The 20,436-nt window shown below is 42.1% G+C and overlaps 1 protein-coding gene across 3 annotated transcripts in view; it reads left to right on the top strand.

Moving 5' to 3' along the window:
* Positions 1–20,436, top strand: part of TLN2 (talin 2) — a 412,543-nt gene that overhangs the window by 240,006 nt on the left and 152,101 nt on the right. For all 3 annotated transcript variants that reach the window (XM_055129220.1, XM_004616684.2, XM_055129221.1), the window contains 6 exons: positions 728–899; positions 3,873–3,970; positions 5,806–5,935; positions 7,077–7,229; positions 9,030–9,172; positions 11,767–11,894. In XM_055129220.1, the coding sequence (XP_054985195.1) occupies positions 764–899; positions 3,873–3,970; positions 5,806–5,935; positions 7,077–7,229; positions 9,030–9,172; positions 11,767–11,894 (788 nt within the window). In that variant the 5' untranslated portion in view covers positions 728–763. The remainder of the gene's footprint in view (positions 1–727; positions 900–3,872; positions 3,971–5,805; positions 5,936–7,076; positions 7,230–9,029; positions 9,173–11,766; positions 11,895–20,436) is intronic.

Raw genomic sequence — 20,436 nt, 5'->3', positions numbered from 1 at the left:
AACTGAGTAAAAAGCAAAGTATACAATAGTTGACTATGCACAATGCAGCTTGACTTGGCCCTCTTTTACTATGAGGCCCATGAAGAGAGGTTGGCTGGGTCTCAGGCCCCTGGTGTGTCACTTGGCCCACCTGGCCTCATCCATGAAGGCTGTGCACTGGCCTGGCACTGGCCTTCCTTCAATTCAATTCTTCTATGAGTTATGTGGACTTTACCAGATATGTGTGGAAACTGAAGTGCAGTGGCCCAAGGGCTTTGTCTGGATTCACTCATCTGCTGGTGGTAGCTGGGCCTGGAAACTGAGTGTTTGCTACATGATGTGGAGGAAAAACCCTGTAACTTCTCCCTGGAGTGAGTAATGTGGGAACTGAGTACTGAGTCTACAAACAGAGCCCGCAGTGGAGTATAATGGGCACCTAGGCTCCTGCCTCTCTGCTGGTGAATGCTCACCTGGAACCTTCTTCTCCATCATGCCCTGCCTGGGGCCCTCAAGTAGGAATCAGGGCAAGGAGGAACTTGAACACGTCTGCTTCTCTCCTCCTGCACTTGTGCTGGCCATGCCACAAAGTGCCAACGCTAACATGAGCTCTTTCCATCCTGTGTCAGAGGATCTGAAGCCGATTGCTGTTTTGTTTTCTTTGGTTCATAAACGTGAGTCTCATGTTTCTTTTTTCTTCCTGAAAAATGACTGTGCAGGTGCTCAGCATGTGTCTGTTTGTGTCTTCCAGACATTCTAGGTGAGAGTCTTCAGATTGCTTAGCAACATGGTGGCCCTATCCTTGAAGATTTGTGTCCGCCACTGCAATGTGGTAAAGACTATGCAGTTTGAGCCTTCCACGGCTGTGTATGATGCCTGCCGAGTCATTCGAGAACGAGTCCCTGAGGCACAAACTGGCCAAGGTAGGTCAGGGGTTTGGCTCTGACTGGTAGAGTCATTGGCATGTCCTTCTCTGAGGTGCAAAGGATATAGAGACCTCCAGGGGGTATCCTTGGATGTGTGTTCTGTTGCGCCTGTACCCGACTTCTTTCTTATGTGGGATTCATCATGGAATGATAGAGTTTATTACCAAGTAATTTACATTGCCAGCCTCTGGTCATCACCCCACACACATCAGCATGGATGATCTGGGTGCAATGCTTGGGGAGGCACAACTGAAGCTATTCAAGGAGGAGATGAGGCTTTTGTGTATCCTGAGACTTACCTGCATACATAGAAACTTCCCACTGCCTGTAGCTTGAGAAAGGCTAGAACTACCACCAGCTTGCTGGGCAAGGCTCATATGTCAAGTAATTTGAAGAGTCTTTAAAAACTTTATCTCAAAGCTTTCTTTAAAAAGGCATCTGAGGGGCCAGAACAATAGTAGAGTGGGTAAGGTGCTTGTCTTTCATGCAGCCAACCATGGTTTGGTCCCATCATCTATGTTTCCCCAAGCACCACCATGAGTGATTCTTGAATGCAGAGCCTGGAGTAATCCCAAATACTTCCCACCCCCGCCCCCAGAAAAACGCCTGGATTAAACTACTCAGTTCATTAATGAATTCAAAGCAAAGTCATTAAGGCAGTTTTACTTTCCATTTTCCTGGGCCTTGATCTACATTCCTTATTGGGTGTTTGATTGGTCCAGAAGAAACTTCCATAACTCCCAAATTAGTAAGGATTTAGTGTGAAAGCTGACAAGACTTATTTTAAAATTTGAAAGCAGAAAAATCCAAGAATGTTTAAAAGTCGCAGTGGGTATTCTAGAAGAGATTCATCTTTCAAAAACCTCATCTTTGGGCCTGAGTACATTATGTATATTATTCAAAATACTAGGTTATTTCTAATATCCCAAGAAAGAAAAATAGAGTTTGCTCATGTCCCAGCCTTACCTCAATATCTGGTTGTCCAATCATTTATAGCATTTCTTTTTTCAGTTTATTCCAACATTTAAAAAAATTGATTTTGGGGTTCTTTGTTGTTTTTTATTTTGGGCCATCCTCAGCTGTGTTCAGGACTTATTCCTGTCTCTGTGCTCCAGGATCACTCTTGACAGGGTTCGGAGACCATATATTGTGCTGGGGATTGAACCTGGGTTGGCTGCATGCAAGGCAAGCACACTTCCTTCTATATTATCTCTCCAGTCTCTGGAGTGCTAATATATTTTGAAGATGAGTAAAAATGTACCTCTGAGACAGTTGTATAAAGCAATGTGACTTCAGTTAGAAGAAGTTTCCCTGCTTGGATTGCTACATGACTAATCAGCCCTTTTGGATCATGAAGTTGTTTTCTGTTAAATAGACCATTTTTGAGTGTCCTGGGCATCTCTGAGGCTTTCCTGGAGAGTGTTCAGAAGTCTTTGGACAGAGCAGAGAGCAATCTTCCTGCCTCCCTCCTTTTGAACTCTCTGGTGCAGCTGAGGGGGTTTCTGTTGTGGAGTGCAGAACTTAACTGTAGTTAAGTTTTGGGAAAAAAATGAGTAAAAGAAATGCTATAAATGATTAGACAATCAGATCTTAAGGTAAGGCTGGGACATGAGCAAACTATTTTTTCTTGGGATATTAGAAATAACCTAGTGTTTTGAATAATATACATAATGTATTGAAGCCCAAAGATGAGGTTTTTGAGAGATGAATCTCTTCAAGAATACCCACTGCAAACACAAATCTCGGAACTGAGTGGCTCTTGGCAGAAATGCCTCCAGACTTGCATTAGGTCACCTTTTCTGGGCCACCCAAGATGGGAGCAGGTGCCATCCCTCTGCCTGTTCCCTGGGAAGCCCGGTGGCTGCCATCTTCCAGAACTCAATATAAAATGCAGGTATGGGCCAGCAGTGATGACACATACCAGGCCTCATGGGATAGGGGAGGAGCCAGTCCTTCTCCTCCTTCGCCCCAACGGAACCCTGAGATGACACCCATGAATGACCTCCAGTTACTTATTAAGCTCCTTAGTGGTCATGATCCCAGAGACTCACAAACTAATCTCGGAACTGAGCGGCTCTTGGTAGAAATCTCTCCAGAAAATTGAAAAGTTTAGAATCTTCAGATCGCTAGCTGCTCTCATGGCCGCATGACATCATATGCTACTCATAACCAACAATACCAAACAAATTGTCTAACATTGCCTTTTTGGCTGGTCTGGGTGTTGGAGAAAATTCCAAATAATAATGGTGGAGCTGGTGTAGAAATATTGAATGTAATCAAAGTAGAGAGAGAGTAATGTGGTAATTTTCTGCCACACAGGCAGGGGTAGGGGTGGGATCGGGGGTATACTGAGGTTCTTGGTGGTGGAGAATGTGCACTGGTGAAGAGATGGGTGTTTGATCATTGTATGACTGAGACTCAAACATGAAAGCTTTATGACTGTTTTCACGGTGATTCTATAAATAAATTTTTTAAAAATGAATACCCACTTTAACTTTTAAACATTCTTGGATTTTCCCCCAAACTGTAGTCATTACTGAGCACAAAAGATTGGACAGAGGCTTCATCTTCAAGTGACATAAAGGCTCCATTGGCCCTTTTTTGCCCCAATATCTCAAGGGTCACGTCAACAGCAACTCTGATTCAACTATTGTGTTCTTCCTGGATTTCTGGTCTGGCTTTGCTAGCTGAGGGCAGATTCAGTTTGAAAATTCCACTGCTCCTTTGCTGAAGTTCCCTTGGGTGGAGAAACATGAGCCTCTCTGCAAGTGTTGGTTTTATACCCCAACTCTCCCACTTCCTCATCTGCTTTCTGTGTAGTGGTTGAAAGTGTCAAAACGAAACACTTCTCTGGTTAAGAGCTTGGGGCCCTTTTCATGCCATTAGCTCATCAGCAGCTTCAGGGACTGGGAGCTAGTGATGGTTTTGCAACACTTTTGCCTTTTCTCTGTCTTTTGGTTTATCTTCCAGCTTCTGACTATGGCCTGTTTCTCTCTGATGAAGACCCCAGGAAAGGGATCTGGCTGGAAGCGGGCAGAACACTGGATTATTACATGTTGCGGAATGGGGTATGCTACTTTTCTCATTTCTTGCTTCTTATAACTTTATTCCCACGCCTAGAAATGAGAATTGTTCATACATCCAAGAAAAGAGGGAAAAACAGCTATTGATTTTGATCCAAGAATATCTTCTGATAAATAGCTTTGATGCGATTTACCTTACCTTATCACTAAGGAGTGATAGAAAGGAGTGCAAATTTTTGGAAACTATACAATATAATTAAAGCAGCTTGGATTCAGTATTTCATATAGTCTGTTTGCTGATGTTGGACTTGGAAGTTCTTGGAAAAGATAGAACATCTTCCTATAAACATGAGGGAAGTATCTTGGTGACTAATGATAGGAAAGCTAATAATAAATGAAACAAAGAAAAAATGAAAAAGTGTACAGGTAGTTGGAAATGGAATACTAATCACCATTGCATGTGTGTTTGTGAACGATCATGACAGAGAGGTGAGTTCATGGTCAGATATGCAACAACCAAAAATGGTTATGTCAGAAAATTGGAAGGAATAATGAGTGAAAAGGTGTTAGGTGATTTTGCTGTTTAATTCCCAAGATACTACATTTTGGGTACATGAGGTTAACAGATTCAGCCCTGTCAGTTGTCTGTAGAATGATAGCAGACAATGTGATGCTGATTCATTTATCCACTATACTTTATGATTCAAAGGTACAGTAAAACACCTTACTTAAAATAATCCTCCATGGAAATAACGCTTGTTCTTACTGTGAAAACCACTTGTGTTTTGATGCCAGTACTGGGGTGATTTGTGATTTGCTTCCTCTGTCACAGATACATACGCATACATAGATACATGAACACAATGCATATATTTGCATATATATACACACACTCACATCCACATATAGTTACATATACACATGCAAACAGATATACACACAATACATACAATTTGCATGCATACATACACATGCAGGTACATGTGCACTTACACACAGACATACAATATACATATACATATTAACATATGCATATGCACATAAACATGCATACACACATGCACACATATCCCTGATCACTAGAGACATAAACCACTGGTTTTTGAAAGGACAAGGAGGGAAATTTTTTTCTGTCGATTGCCCACAGCTCACACCTCTCCCAGCTGTGGAGAGGACTATGTTGCTGTCATTCTGATTACTGATCACTGATCACTGTCATCCCGTTACTCATCAATTTGTTCGAGCAGGCACCAGTAACACCTCTCGTTGTGAGACTTATTGTTACTCTTTTTGGCATATCCAATACGCCATGAGTAGTTTGCCAGGCTCTGCTGTGCGGGGGCTATACTCTCGGTAGCTTGCCAGGCTCTCTGAGAGGGGTGGAGGAATCGAACACGGGTCAGCCACGTGAAAGGCAAACGCCATTCTACAGAGGTTAATTTGTGTGGACTGTACATAGTCCTTCTCCGGAACTATTTCCTATAGTGAAACTTTAGTTTAACTCATATTTCCTCCTTTTTTGTTTTTTTGAGGAACCACAGTTGGTTGTGCTGATGGAGCCTAATCACTCAGTGATTAGGTAACTTGGCAGTATGTTAAGGGAGACTGAACTTGAGGTTCCCAGGTGCAAAGCATATGCAAAGCCCCTCAAGGGTTCCCATGGTCTCCCAAAAGAGAGTTCAAAGACTTATTGATAAAAGTGATATTTGAGTGCTGGAAATCTATTAGTGGCCAAGAAACTCATCAAGAAACTTGCTTGAAGGGCAAAATGAGAGTCAACTAGTGGGAAAGTTCTTTTTGGCCACAATACCTGGTTTCCCAGGTGACGTGTGTGTGTGTGTGTGTGTGTGTGTGTGTGTGTGTGTGTGGTTTGGCTCCAGGATATTCTGGAGTATAAGAAGAAGCAGAGGCCTCAGAAAATCCGCATGCTGGATGGCTCTGTGAAGACCGTGATGGTGGATGACTCCAAGACGGTGGGCGAGCTGCTGGTCACTATCTGCAGCAGAATAGGTGAGCAACCCCTTTTTAACTGTTTTCTGCATTGCCTCTGCCTGGGGTAGAGGTGACTGTGTGCCCTGTCACAAGGATAGGCACCTGACCAGTCTCAAAGGAGCATGTGTTTATATTCCCAGCAACCCACACTGGCCTTGTAAACACCTGACCTTCTCACAAGTCCACATTGAGAGCTTTGAGTCCCCTTTCTGCCAACAGAATAAAGGTTACTATGGGACATGTTTTTTCTGAAACTATAGAATTCTGTACCTACTCACTGCTGAGATTCTGTCACTGACTCCTGGGTCCCCTTGAAGACTCCTGAGGACAGCCTCATTTATTGACAGCTTGTATTTTTATAGCTTCATTTTTTTAAGATTTGGAGGCCACACTTGGTAGTTCTCAAGGGCTACTCTCAAGTCAATGCTCTAGGAGGCTGGAGATCCAACCCAGGCCTCTCATATGCAAAATATGTGCTTCAGCTCCTTGAACTCTCTCTCTTCCTCCTGCCATCTTCTTTAGCTTCTATGAGTGTCCTCAGAGGACATGGTCTTCTCTCTATATGAGGTGATTCAATATTTGAAGCAAGTTGCCTATTCTTTCCTTTAAAAAATTTTTGTTGTTGTTGAATCACTGTAAGATAGACACTTACAAAGCTGTTCATGATTAGGTTTCAGTCATACAATGTTCCAACACCCATCCCTCCACTGTGTACATTTCCTAGCACCCTAGAACATTGTCCCACGTTTCCCTCCCATCATTATTCTTGACATGAAGGGAAACCTGGTTAGTTCTTCAGCTACTTACACAAGCTCTTTCTTTCTTCTCCATAAGCCCTATTTTGTTCGAGCTTCTCAAATTTAAAACAAAGAAATTAAATGCATTGTTTTGCACTTGAGTTATTTAGTTGGACGTGCTCCTAGCCAGTTGTTTGATGTGTGCCCTGACCCATCATGTGGAAAGAACAGCCTGCTCATCTCTCTTTCCCATCTTCTCCTTGGGGTATTACAGGACCCAAGCTGAAAGGGGAAAACCACAATGGGATCATCTATTTTAGATGATTCTTTGTTTGGGGGTCATACCCAGGGGTACTCAGGACTTACTCTAATTTGTATTTGCAGAAATAACAAACTATGAATCTCCTAATCTGTGCTTATAGGAATAACAAACTATGAAGAATACTCTTTAATCCAAGAAACAATGGAAGAAAAGAAGGAGGAAGGGACGGGGACACTGAAAAAAGACAGGACTCTCTTACGGGATGAGAAAAAAATGGAGAAACTGAAGGCCAAGCTGCACACAGATGATGACTGTGAGTGTTTAGAAGGGAAGTGTGTCCAGACCTGCTCTCCCCTGTGACCCAGGGCAGCAAGCGCATACTTGTTTATTCACCTCTAAATATGTTGAGTCTGTCCCTAAAAGACAAAGACTCTTAGGAAGTGGTAGGTGGGGAGCTTTCCTTGCACACAGTCCATATGGTTTTAGCCCTGGCACTCAAAATGATCTCCTGAACCACCAGGAGTGATCCCTGAACACTGAGCCAGGAGTAAGCCCTGAGCACCACTGGGGCTTAGGACTTAGATAAATAAATATAACTATAATAAACATTTCTTAGTATTCAATATACAAGTCATGTTCCTGTTTTATCTAGTATCTTCTAAATATGTTAGCAAGTTTGTCCAGAGCCTCAAACCAGGTACGGTAATATGTTGCTTAATTCTTTAAGTCACAAAATCTTCTTTTTTTCTTATTTTGCCTTGCAGATCTTAGTTATAATTTTCTATAGAAAGCAGTTTTGTTAATCGCATCCATGTGGTATCATCCAACATGTTTTTCTGTCCCTTTTAATTCCAAGGTTCTGGAGATTTGATCAGATGTGTGTGTGTGTGTGTGTGTGTGTGTGTGTATGTATGTGTGCGTGTGTTCCTGCATGTACATATGTGTGTGTGCATGCATGCACGAGTGTTTTACCTCTCACCTAGTATTCGGTACCACCATTTAAAAAATTTTATTTTGCAGTTTTCTTTTGTTTAATGGTACTAACTGCCATGGACTATTATTGCCTACATTCATTATTTCTTTGGCAGTTGCAATTGCAATCATGGTCTGTCATAGAAAAATTCCTTTCTAGGGCTGTTCACTTTATATTTGGGTGTATTTCTGTGCGTGCCCACAGTTCCCTAACCCTATAATACGGGCACCGAGCTGTGCCCTCTTTGGGAAGAGGTCACCCTGCTGACTGATCTCCCTGAGGCTTTCACATCCTCTGGCTCTTTCTCCATATGCCCTCTCTCTCTCCCTCTGTTTCTCTCATTTTCTCACTCTCTTTTACTCTCTCCCCTTTTCATTAGCTTTCCAGTCATATCTTTCTAAGAGAAACCCTAGTGGACAAGTCCAAGGATTTTTTTTCTGTCCAAGTCACTCAGGTTTTCTCTGTAACAGAGAGGCACATGGAAACAGGGCTGGTAACACCACAGGAGATCCACACAGATTCTGCCACACACCCTTAGTGATCTCCCCTTCCCTGTCCCTGGCTACTTTTACTTTCTCCTCCTTTCTAATAAGGGCCACAGGTCACTCATGACACTTGGAGTTTGTAAGTGATTTCACGGAAAGGAGAGAGCAGAGCCCACTCTTATATTAAAGGAAAATCCTGACTTGGTTGTGTGGTTGTGAAGCGTCAGTTTCCTCACCACCCCTATACCCCACAGACACACACAGCCACCACTCAGGGGAGAGGTATATTATAAATGCATGGTAAAAATATGTGATGCATACCTATTTCAATTTATTTAAGTCAATGTTACTGATAATACTGTTTTTATATTTGCAAGTTAAAAATTAAAGATAAGAACTAGAAACTCATGGCAGTGCTTTAGCTAAGTTGAGGAATGACTAGGAATTTTATATGTCATTAGCTTTTCGATGAGTCCTGTGGTCCATGATGAGTGTGTGCGGAATTATTCTATAGAATAAGAAAACATCATTAAAATCCAAGACAGGACTTTTGCTATCAGCATTAGAGCAGTGTACATAACACTGCCATTCTGATCCAGCCCCTTAACTCAGAAAGGGTAAACAGTTCTTTTCATGTGTCTTGTTGCTCCTGCAGTGAATTGGCTAGATCATAGCCGAACGTTCAGAGAACAAGGAGTGGATGAGAATGAGACGCTGCTGCTGAGACGGAAGTTCTTCTACTCTGATCAGAACGTAGACTCCAGAGACCCTGTGCAGCTGAACTTGCTCTACGTGCAGGTACAGGACAGGGCACTGAGACACGGGGATGGAGGCTGCAGGCCCTCCAGGCTGGGTTTTGCTACCAGGAGTGAGCTGGGCTATTGTCTACCATCTTTTTTTTTGTTTGTTTTAATTTTATTGAATGACCATGAGATAGTTACAAGCTTTCATGTTTGGGTTATAATCATACAATGATCAAACACCCATCTCTCCACCAGTGCACATTCCCTACCACCAATATCCCCAGTATACCCCCCTTTCCCACCCTCCCCCTGTCTACCATCTTTGAGCATCAGGCGTCCTGCGGTGCCACCACTGAAAACTTGTACATGTGTGGGTGTGGTGAGACTGATCCAGAGGAGTCTGGCGGGGCCCTCTGTGGCTTTCTCGGTTAGAATCTGGCTCTGTCTCCCTCTCTCCGACTTTGGGAGGCCCATGACTGGCTCACCATTCCAAACGCACTAAGGCTTTCTTCTTTGTTTGGGGGACACACCCAGAGAGGTACTCAGTACTTACTCCTGGCTTCAAGCAGAGGGAACACTCCTAGTCCTATGTGGTGCCAGAGATGGATCCCATATCAACCATGCACAAGGCAGGCAACCTACCTGCTATACTAGTCCACTCTGGCTTTCTGAGTCTGTTCAAATATAAGCAAATATTGGTCAGAAAAATCAGTAGTTTTCATTAACTGAGAGACTTCCTATAACTTTTATGCCTTCACCACTAGCAAGTTCCTTAAACTCTTTTAAACAATTTAAAGTCATTTAACTCAGCTGAGGTGAGGTTCCCCCACATTTAGCAAGACTTTGCTTTAGATTAGGGGGCCTGAGTGCACCTGGCCTCCCACCCCCTATTTAGATAAAGGACCACTCAGAGCTCCCTGGAAATCTCCTTCCTATAAAAGAACAAACAAAAGCCACCCTCAGCGGCATCCAAGGCTGCAACTGCCCTCCATTATTCCAGGGTACTCCAATGGTATGGGGCAGTAACACCCACCTTAGGAAATCACGCTTGAGGGCCCCAAGACTTCTCAGAACTCAGGGAAAACACCCACCTTTCCTCCACTCTGAGCCTGCCCCCTTATTTCTTCTATTCTTCCCTTCCCCTTCTTCCATGTATCTACTGCCTGCCCACTAAAATAATGCAGGGTCAGCTGCGTGCAGCCCACCGTTGGCCTGGGAGTAAAGTCCCATTAGAACACAGCTCTCCCACTTCTTAATTCACACCGGGGACCCCCTGTAGTGACACAGCCCTTCACATGTGTCTGTGGCTGTTCCCACACTCCAGTGGTAGGCTTCTGGAGTGTGACTGAAACAAGAATGGCTCACAAGGTCCAGAATGTTCCAGAATGTTTGCTGTCTGTTCTTAACAGTGGGGAGGTGGTTGGGCCATCAGCAGAGTAAAAGCATGGAAGGAAGGAGATGGGAGAGCTGGCAGGCAGGCAGGCCTTCAGGGCACCAATAAATGCTTGTTGGCTTGAGTCTCTGAGCCTGAGCTCCAGGCTGTCCATCTGAGGGGGCATGGTAGTCATTCAACTAGAGCAGAAGGACAAGAGCTATTTAGCCACACGAGTGAGAGGGTGAGAATCGACGGGATTTCTGGCACAGTGCAGCCCTGTGTTTTCCTACTAGTGTGCAGTATTGAATTTATAACATTGTGTGCTTGTGTGTGTTGTGCATGTGTATGCACATACTTATAAAAGTGCAAGTGTGTGCACAGTTGTGCTTAGGTAAATGTTTGCCTATGTATGTGTATACAAATGAACATAAGTATTGTATGTGTGTGTGGCTGTGTGTGCTTGTATACTGTGTGGATGTGTGAGCATATCTTTGTGTGCATTTATGTCTTTGTGGATGTTGTGTGCATGCCTGTGTGCATGTGTGTTCTTGTGGTATGTATGTATATTTGCATGTGTGAACTGTGTATGTATGCCTGTGTGTGCATGCCTGTCTCATATATGTACTACATGTGCATGTGTGTGTGATGTTTTTCACTTTAGCCTCCAACTCATACTAGAATCAGGTTGATTTTCACCTGCAAAGAATAAAGCTCTGTTGACTTTATGTTTAAGGGCACATTATGTAAATTCTGTTTCTATTTTCCTCTCTCTGAATAGGGTTGTTTTACAGGGATTTTCCTAGGTCTATTTTTCATGCCCCTTTACCTTCCTAGATCCTTCTCAGCTTTAGATTCACATGTGAACACAGCTGCATCTCCCCATCAGGGCAGAACAGAGTGAAGGCCTGATCTTGTCGGGTTCACCCCACTATGCTGCCCTCCCTGGTGGTGTCCTGAGTGCAGAGCCAGAGGCTGTAGCCTGTAGAGAACAGTGCACTCAGGGCAGAGATGCAATCACAGGGGCCACAGAGATGATGCAGGGTACAGGGGCAGAGGCAGTTGCCTTGCATGTGGTCATGCCATTTGCACCCCCAGCTCTGACTGTTTTCCTTACACTACCTGGAGTAACACATGAGCACTGTCAGAGTTCTGGAGTGTGACTGAAACCAGGATGACCCACAGGATCCAGAATGTTCCACCTCCCAATAAAGAACCCATACACCAGGGAGAGAATTTCTGTCAAAACTGATGCTTTTTCCTCCTCTGTGTTCCAGGCTCGGGATGACATCCTGAATGGCTCACATCCTGTATCCTTCGAGAAAGCTTGTGAGTTTGGTGGATTTCAAGCTCAGATCCAGTTTGGACCTCACGTGGAACATAAGCATAAACCTGGATTCTTAGAGTAAATCCCGTTTTTTCCCCTTTCTCCTTTTTCCCACTCCACTTCCTTCTGATTCACTACTCTTTAGCTCCCACCCAAAATTTCCAGCCTGGTCTCAGCCACCACAAGTTAGGTGACAGTTGCCTAGGTGAGTGTGTGATCAATCAGAGCATCCTCAGGAGAATAAGCTTAGAAATAAAGCAAAGGGAGAGCAGAAAGTTATTTGCCCTAAGTTCAGGGGCATTTGCTTCTGGCCTGATCTCTCTCCAGCTCCTGTCCAGCCCAGTACAGGCTAACTCGGAGGTAAGAATGCTCACCTCCTCCTGCTTCAGAAATCTCTGCCCATGATCAGATTTCTTTCTCAAGACTGGATCAACTCTTGCCTTCTTTAATTTCTTTATAAGACTCTTTTACTACTTTGACAGCATCTGAAAGAGAAGACCCTACATTTTTTACTGCCATCTGCAGAATTTACATTAAGTACTCTTTCTACTCTTTGCATCCATTTTATCTTTGCTTCCCCCTTAAAACTGGATGGCAGTGTTTTTCTCTGGCTCAGTACTTAGAGCATCCAAGGCAAGTTAATTCTGCAGTTTCTTTTGGGCTGTAGAACCCAAGGGCTAGGTGTTGGATTCTGCAACAAGCCCTGCTGTCTGACTTCTTTGGATTTGGGATATCTCTTCCTCTGGTGACATTCCTGTCCATTGTTGTTTTCCCTGCCCTTTTCTGCTTTCTCCTCGGAGAGGTGGAATCTTTGCTTGGGCCAAAACCAACAACCAAACACTCAGGAGTCTAAGACCCTTGGCATGCCAGTATATTGCTTCAGCAAGACTGTTGCTTGGGGAAGCTTTGGAAGTGGGGTCCTAAGGCAAATGCCCACTGGGAATTTGACAGCTTTTCTGTGAATAAGCCAGGATGGAATGCAACAGTATTTGTCATACTGTGTTCAACTATCTTGAGGGCAATGATGACACAAGCCACTATTGCTTAGATGGAATGGAAAGTGGTTGAGATCAGCATGTACCCTGGAGAAAGAACTTCTTGATTTTCTCCTAATGGCAAATATTGTTTGTTTTGCACACACACATATAACACACATATATAACAATTCACGTTAGACCTATATATACATATATATATATAGGTATATAGGTCTAATGTGAATTGTTACTAGAAGTTCTACATTGGGTTCCTGAATCCCAGGGCATCTTCTGGAAGAAGAGCTTGCTTTGTCCTACAGTGTAGCTTATGATGAGCTGGAGGCCAGGCTCTCACTTACTTTGTCTTGCAGACCAGCAACTGGCCCACATTTTTGGACCTGTTTTTGTAAGGTGGGGTTAGCCTGCTGTGCAGGTGTGGCAGGAAGTTTGTATCTCTCTGATCTACAATCATAAATCCTTTATGAAAAACTCTTCAGAGACTATGAGCAGTTTCTACTGTCTCACATCCCCCCTCCACACATACATTCTCATGTTCTAACATCCCAGCTAGTTCCCTGATGATCCTGTAACATAGACTTGCAGAACAGGGCCGTAAAAATGGATAAACACCAAGTGGGGATCAGGCCCTGGATGAAACAGCATATTCTGTTTCTGTCTGTTTCTTGGAGTGACTAATAAAGAATAGGGGAGAAATGAGAGCCATTCTAGAACCAGATTTTAGAAAGTAGAGGGTTTGCCCATTTGTTTGGTTTTCATAGCCTGCTGAGAAGGCCAGCCCATTGTGGCCACTCAGGGAGGAGGGTGGGGAGGGTGTTAAGCTGCTGCTGCTGCTGCTGCTGCTCCAGTCCTGTCACTCTTTTTCTCTAGTAGTCAGGGAAACACATGATCAGGTACCTAGGAGCTGAAATCAGAGCATTGTATATGTGGAAGATGAGGTGCAGAGAGAACTGGGGTGTTCAGAGCTTTTCTGTATGCAGTTTATGACTTCTAAGACTGGAGCCCCACTTCTATGGAAAAGTGACTTTAAAATATGATGAGCAGTCCTTCATTCTCCTTCCAGCACCACCAAACCAGAGATCCCTGTCCAGCTGACAGTCTGTACTGAGAATAAGGACAGCAGCTAATCATGTGGTGTAGGGACCACTGTGGATGTTGCTTTCTGCCACTCCAAGAAAGATGTCCTTTCACTTAAAAATCTTGAGAGCAATGATTAAGCAATTGTTTCATCACTCTTCTTATTCCTGGAATGAATATATAAAGAGCCCCCAATTGTTTATGAGGCCACTAAAACTCCCCAAATTTTCTAGTACCCCTCCCGGGGTGGGGGACACAACACACATTGCTGGAACATAGCCAGCAATTTTCAGAATGTATTCATGGATCTATGCTCAGATTCACTCCTGCCAGGGCTCAGGGAACCCTTTTTAGAGCTCGGAATTGAACTAGGGTTAGTGGCATGCAAAAGTGCCTTACCCCCATATGCTATCTGTCTAGTCTGGGGAATGCTACTTTAGACTATAATTCTTTCAGTAATTTCTATGTTGAAATTTGTCATAATAAAATGTTAGAATGATAAAAGATTGATGTATATTGAAAGACTAGAAATAAATTATACAGTTTCCAGCTAGAGAAGAAGAAGAGTAGAGAAGATATGGTTACTTTGTCCAACACAGAGGGATCTATTTAGGTTTATTATGGGACCAAAGCATACAAAATTAGTCAAGTGCACAGTAGAAGACATAAGAAACACTCACAAATATTTTAGGCATTATAATCAATATAAGTAAAACAGTCTTACCAATTAGTAGGAAGGCAGAGGTTCTCATATTGGATGAATTTTTAAGTACAGCTGTCTATTATTTTTAAAAAACACTATAATTAAAGAATGGAAGAAGCTTAAAGTGAAGTTTAAAGTAAGTAATGCAACTGAAAATTACTTAAATCTAAATTAGGGAAAAGGTGAATTTAGTGTCACATAAAATATATTTTAAGGCAAAGAAAATATAACTAGTAATAAAGAACTCACTATAATAAGTCTTATTCACCAAGATCATATATTGTGAACCTGTGTAGCTAACATTAGCTTTAAACACAAAAAGGAAAATAGAATTAAAGGAGGAATTAAATTTGTTTGTGGGTTTTTTTTTTTTGGTGGGGGAGTTTGGGGTTTTTTTTTCCTTGTTTGTTTTTGTTTTGGAGCCACACCTGGCAGAGTTGAAGGCTTATTCCTGGCTCTACACTCAGGCATCACTCCTAACAGTGCTCTGGGAGCCATATGGAATGCCAGGATCAAACCAGGTCAGCCATGTGCAAGGCAAACACCCTGCCTGATATACTATTTCTCTGGCCACAAAATAAAATTTCAGATATTTAATTTTAGCATACCACTCCGTCAAGATGAAGAAATATGAAAATTTTTGGTATTTGATTTTAAGAACAGAAGAATAAAAAAGCAAATACAATGATAAAAATTGGACAGAATTTCTTATTTTTATATAATAAGATGAGAAATTTTAATAAATATTAGGGTTTTTATTTGATATGAAAACTTCAAGCCAAAAGAAGAAAATATAGACAAAATGGACAATTAGAAAATTTAAATACATTTGTACTCTTGGGTCTTATCAGCTTATAAACTAAAATAAGCAAAGCAAAACAAATTAAAAACTAGTTTATTATAAATAAGAGGATAGAAACTAAAATTAATCTAAAATTAATATAAATGTGGAACTATTATATCTGATTCTGAAAGTGAATTCATAAGAAACTTTTAAACATAATGCATACTTTCTTCTCCACAAAAGTTAATAAGACATTACAATATTCATGATGACCTGGACTATATATCCAGGTATAAATTTAAGCTATTATCAAAGAAGTTCATTACTATATGAATTTATTCAAGAAATAATTTATTGAATCATCAACACATCACTGGGGAGAGAGCAATGTAAGACACAAACATTTCTGTCTGTAGAATTTTTAGTGTAGTATATATAAAGATGGATACTAAGGAAAAACAATACTTTTGAAGTTTCAGGATTGATAAAATGAAATTGTATAGTTGCAGAACTTGCAATTTTCTGTAGAGATAATACACAATCTACAGAGGAACTTCATAGAACTCATAACAGTTTAAATAAGATCTGGGCAACACCTTCTCCAGATGGAGCCCTGGCGACACTGAGCAGCAACTAACACGGCTCTGGGATTCGGGACTGGGACACATCTGAGCCTCGGGGGGGGGGGGGCACTGGAGTGGGGCGGCGCCAGCCCAAACTCCAAGAGGTCCCGGCCACCGGAAGTCACGCCCTCGACCCACCCTCGGCGCCATCTTGCCACAATCAACAGAGAAGCGGCCAGGCATTCTGGTGAGCAACGCGGCCCGGAAAATGCTCCGGACCCGAATTGGGGCCAACAACACCGGGGAGCCGGAAGGAGGAGGTGCAGCCACAACACCTTCTCCAGATGGAGCCCTGGCGACACTGAGCAGCAACACGGCTCCGGGATTCGGGACTGGGACACATCCGAGCCGCGCGGCCGCCAACGCGGCTGCGCGACCTTTTCTAAAACCTGAAAAGATACAATCTTTTAATGGAAAACTAATTATCAAATGCTTCCTTAATAGGGTTATCTTGTTTGGGGGTATAACTCCCACAATAATAGTGAGTTTTGTGTTGAAATATGGAACGTAATCAAGGTGAAGAGAAAATGAAGTGAAATTCATCAGTTATATAGTTGGGGTGGGGGGCGGGGGGCATACCGGGGATTTTGGTGGTGGAATATGGGCACTGGTGAAGGGATGGTGTTTGAATACGGTATAATTGAGACATAAACCTGAGAACTTTGTAACTTTCCACATGGTGATAAAATAAAATTTTTTAAAAAATTTAAAAAATTTTTAAAAATTAAAAAAAAAATAAAATAAGATCTGGAGAAAAGATCATCATGTAACAGCGAAAAGCATTACCCCAGGTGACCAACAAACAAAAGTTACTGAGAAAAGGATGACTTTTGTAACAGTAACAAAAGTATAATTTGCCAGCAAATGAAGCCATCTAAAAATCTTTAAGATCTTGCCAATAAAATGATACAAGTTCTGTGAATAGCATGAATAGCCAGGATAGATGGAATAATTTGAAGTGTTATATAGACAAAGACTTGATGTCATACAAACAACTCTATCTAAATTTATAAATTCAGTTTCATTCCCAACAAAGTCTCACAAAACTAGGAGAAAGTAATAAGGATCATACAAAGTTGAAGAATAAAAAAGGCTAATGGACAATTTACAGATGATTTACAACCATCCATTTTTTCTTATAAAGTTGTAGTTATTAAAACACTACTAGGGGAGCTGGAGTGATAGCACAGTGGGTAGGGCGTTTGCCTTGCACACAGCTGACCCGGGTTCGATTCCCAGCATCCCATATAGTCCCCTGAGCACCGCCAGGAATAATTCCTGAATGCAGAGCCAGGAATGACCCCTGTGCATGGCCGGGTGTGACCAAAAAAGCAAAATAAATAAATAAATAAATAAATAAAGACCACTACTAGGGTGACATTTGTATACAAGAGGATATGAGAGTTCTAAAGGCTAATATATCTACCTTGATAAACACTAAAAATATTAGAAAAAGATGTCACCAAATTGAGTGACGCTACAGACAATATGAAGAAATTTGTCCATATGCAGTAAATACTATCAAGAACAAATAAATATCCAGAAAAAAAATTTTTTTTGCTTTTTGGGTCACACCCAGCGATGCTCAGGGGTTATTCCTGGCTCTGAAATCAGGAATTAGGATTTTTAATTTAATCTGGTGGTGCTGGGGGACCATATGGGATGCTGGGGACCAAACCCGGGTTGGCTGCATGCAAGGCAAACACCCTCCCCGCTGTACTATTGCTCCAGCCCCCAGAAAAAAAAATTTTTTAAAACACTAAGGAAAAGGTCACTCAGGGTAGCAATAGGCACTTGAGAAAAGAGGAAATTCACTCAACTGTTTTATCAAGATATAAAAAAGCATTCAGCCTCAGAAGTAATCCAGAATGTGAAATCAGTAAGTTAGCATTCTATGTCAATCCAGTGGCACAGATTTAAATATAAAAAAACACCACAGTGCTTTACATAGGAGACAAGCCATTTCTAAATATGAGTATATTATATTTAAAAACATACAACGTGGGGCCAGAGAGATAGTCTAGCAGATAGAGTACTTGCCTGGCACGCAGCTCTCCTAGGTTTGATCGCTAGCACCATATTTGATCTGAGTTCCTCCAGAAGTGATCCCTGAGCACAGAGCCAGGAGTAGACCCTGAGCACCACTGGGTGTGGTCCCAAAATAAAAAACATTTAAAAAATTTAAATAAAAATGCACAAAGCGAAGCTATATTTATTGTTTGTAAATACATGCATATGGGGGCAAAATAAAATATTTCTGGAAACTAATAAAAAAAAGTGAGGTAGGGAGAGAGGTGGTGGGAAGGAATCAGAGACAGAGGTGTGTAGCGAGTAAACCTATTTGTCCTTGATAGATTACAAACTGATGGGCTTCCCCATATATTTCAGATGTTTCCACAATGGACATTTGTTTTAGTTGTCTGGCAGAATCAAAGCTTGTATTCACATTTTTGGTTGGTTTTGTAACATGATACAGGGGTATTAGATGGTTGTCACGGTCGGACAAGCAGGTCCCGCTCCATGACTGTGCTTGGCTGGGAGCATACAGCAGGCCACATGCAAGCCATGGCAGCTGCTCTCCTGTTTCATGATCCTGATGCTTCTGCTTAACATTTCCCTGAGAAAATAAAGTAACCAGGTTGTGCTGTCTGTGAGGAAAAAAATCAGAGTGTGCTTAGAAACTTCCCCCCACAAACACAAGAGGATTCTATGGTCAACAAACAAAGATTTTTGCCACCGTCAGAGTTCTTAAGTCAACTACTCCTGGCATCTCTTCTAATGTGCATCCTTCCTTTGGAGTCGGTCTGCTGAGTGCTCCTGTCAGAATGTGGCTGGAGATCTGTTTTACAAAGGAGCACTAGAGCAGGCATCCCTGCTCCTGTGTTTCCTCTGCCTTAGTGCCTGGCCTCATGTCCCCCAATCCCTGGGGGAGCAGTAGTTGTTTTGCAGAATTGGAGTATTAGTGCAGCTTGTGACTGCACATGATTTTCTCACTACAGTGCTCAAGGCTGTGCTTCTGCTTGACCCCTGGATAAATTCTCAACACTGCTGTTTCCTGGAGTTAATTACTGTTCTGAAGGGGTGTCCTGGGGCTCCCTGCTGGGTGCCTTTGGGAACCACATCCAGGTCTTTGCCCTGCTCTGCAGCTGTGACTCCACAGGCCACTGTGTTCTCTCCATGGGCTCCCACAGAGCGATCGTCTGCCTGAGCTTCAGGGTCATACATTCTGGAAAGCCAGACTCCCCTGATACTAGTAAGTCCTCTGACCTTGACTATATCCCTTTCCTTCTGCATCTCACCTTCCTCTTATGTGACTCTGGCATTTCCACTCTCTTGGTCGTTCCTTTCCATCAGCCAAGATGTTTGATGCTTTGGCTAAGGAGTGACAGGCTCTTGCTACTTCCATAGATCTTGGATCCCTCCTGCCATCCAACTTGGTCTCTTGATGAGATAAGAGTGAGCTGCTGGTGCTAAGGTCACCTCTCCTGACATTTTAATGTCTCTCACATGCTTCTACAACTTTTGCTTAAAACCATTTGCAGACTGACTGCTTGTCATTATTCCTGTCATAGTCTACTAGATCATAGACTCTCAGCTGCCCCCGAAAATTTTTATTGCTGCAACATTTTCAAAAGAAACTCAGAAAGTACATACTTTGTTTTCATTTTTGATTTTCAATTAAAAATTATTTGACAAAAATTTACTGCTTAACAGTGATTTTTAAAAGTCAGCTTTAGAGCATTACACTGACATCTGTATTTTATGATTGCAACAGAAAACATACTTTCCACATCCCTCATCTAGTTAACCTGCTCCCCAGCTCCCCATCCCCCTCCAGCTTCCCCTCTATGACTACATATAATCTTATTTCTAAGGGCTTTGTTCTCTCTTGGACAAATTTTAAAAAATTAATAACTTTTAGAAATTCTTACAGCTTCAAATCCATCTTAACACCCAACAAAGTTAGCAATAATTCTCTAATATCATCTAGTACCAACTCTCTTAAATTTCCCCCATTGTCTCAAAAACAGCACATAATGCTTGATTCATCTCAGAATTCAAACAAATCCTACAAATTATATTCCATTGATATTTTTAAAATATACATATAAACAGCTTCATTGATATATAGCCTTTATACCACACACTTATGTAGAGCATTCAAGTGCAGTTACTTGTTGTTTAATATAGTTACAATTATGCAACCATCACCACAATCTAATTTTAGGACATTTTTCTCCCTCCTAAAATAGTTCCTGTGTCTTTTATAATCACGCCCTCATTTCCTATTCCCATTCAGTCTTTGCCACAACTAATCCTTTATGTCTCTATAGAACTATTGTGGACACTTCATATAAATACAGCATATTTGGTCTTTGTGATTGGCTTCTTTCACTTAGTATAGTGTTTCCATACTGTAGCATGAATAATTCTTCAT

This window comes from Sorex araneus, chromosome 2, assembly GCF_027595985.1.
Source record: "Sorex araneus isolate mSorAra2 chromosome 2, mSorAra2.pri, whole genome shotgun sequence".
Lineage (NCBI taxonomy): Eukaryota > Metazoa > Chordata > Mammalia > Eulipotyphla > Soricidae > Sorex > Sorex araneus.
This window is presented reverse-complemented; position numbering and strand designations above follow the sequence as displayed.